Below are 784 nucleotides of genomic sequence, written 5' to 3'. Positions count from 1 at the left end.
TGTGTGTGTGTGTGTGTGTGTGTGTGTGTGTGTGTGTGTGTGTGTGTTGGGGAAGGGAGGGTCTTGTTTTATTTTCCTCCTCCTAAAAGACACCCTGGCTACACCTGCAAAAGAAGGCAAATAAATTACTGTGCAGATGGAAACAGGAAAGCGGGAGCAAAAGTCCAAGAGAAAAACCATCCTAGGGAAACAGGCAACTCCGGCAAGCCCTACTTACGTGTTCCGTCGAAACGGGTGGCGATAGTGTCCAGGAAGGTGTTCTGAGGAGCCAGTAATCCTTTCATAACCGGCATTTTTCCAGCCCGGTGTGAAATTCCCCATCAAAGTTTGTCCAGGAGGATGGCTCCGCAGGAAAGTGCCAAGCTGGGAGAAGCCACCAGGAGCGTGATGACGGCAGGGGCGGGGGGCCAGGCGTGCTGAGGATGGGGCCGGGCAAGGAAGAGGGGAGGGTGGCAGCAGAAGGGGCTACTCCCCGGCCGCCGCGCCGTGCCCAGAGCAGCCCGCGATCGAGGCTCTGAACCCGCCTAGATCCAGGCTTCTTCCTCCACCCCCTCTTTTTCCTGCCGCGACACCCCCAGTCTCTCCGTAGAGCCTTTGAGAGCCCACAGTGGCCCGGAGCGCCGCGCCCTGACCGGAGGAGCTCTAGGGTCGTGGAGGACGGCGCCCCATCTGGGGAGATTGCGGCGCTGAGCCTCTAGTACCCCAGAGACTCTGAGAAACCAAGAAACGCTCAGCAGAGCAACTCCCGCCCCCCAGGAGCCGGGAACAAAGACCCCTTTGTTCC

The 784-nt window shown here is 59.1% G+C and overlaps 1 protein-coding gene across 1 annotated transcript in view; it reads right to left on the bottom strand.

Annotated features, from left to right (window-relative positions):
- The window catches only part of Kcnh8 (potassium voltage-gated channel subfamily H member 8), a 427,312-nt gene extending 427,019 nt beyond the window's left edge, over positions 1–293 (bottom strand). Inside the window, exon 1 of the mRNA XM_055614910.1 lies at positions 218–293. Coding sequence (XP_055470885.1) covers positions 218–293 — 76 coding nt within the window. The remainder of the gene's footprint in view (positions 1–217) is intronic.
- Between the last annotated feature and the right edge of the window lie 491 nt (positions 294–784).

Source organism: Psammomys obesus, unplaced genomic scaffold, assembly GCF_907164565.1.
Source record: "Psammomys obesus unplaced genomic scaffold, mPsaObe1.curated_primary_1811, whole genome shotgun sequence".
Lineage (NCBI taxonomy): Eukaryota > Metazoa > Chordata > Mammalia > Rodentia > Muridae > Psammomys > Psammomys obesus.
Note: the sequence above shows the minus strand (reverse complement) of the source record. Positions and strands in the feature narration are given on the sequence as shown.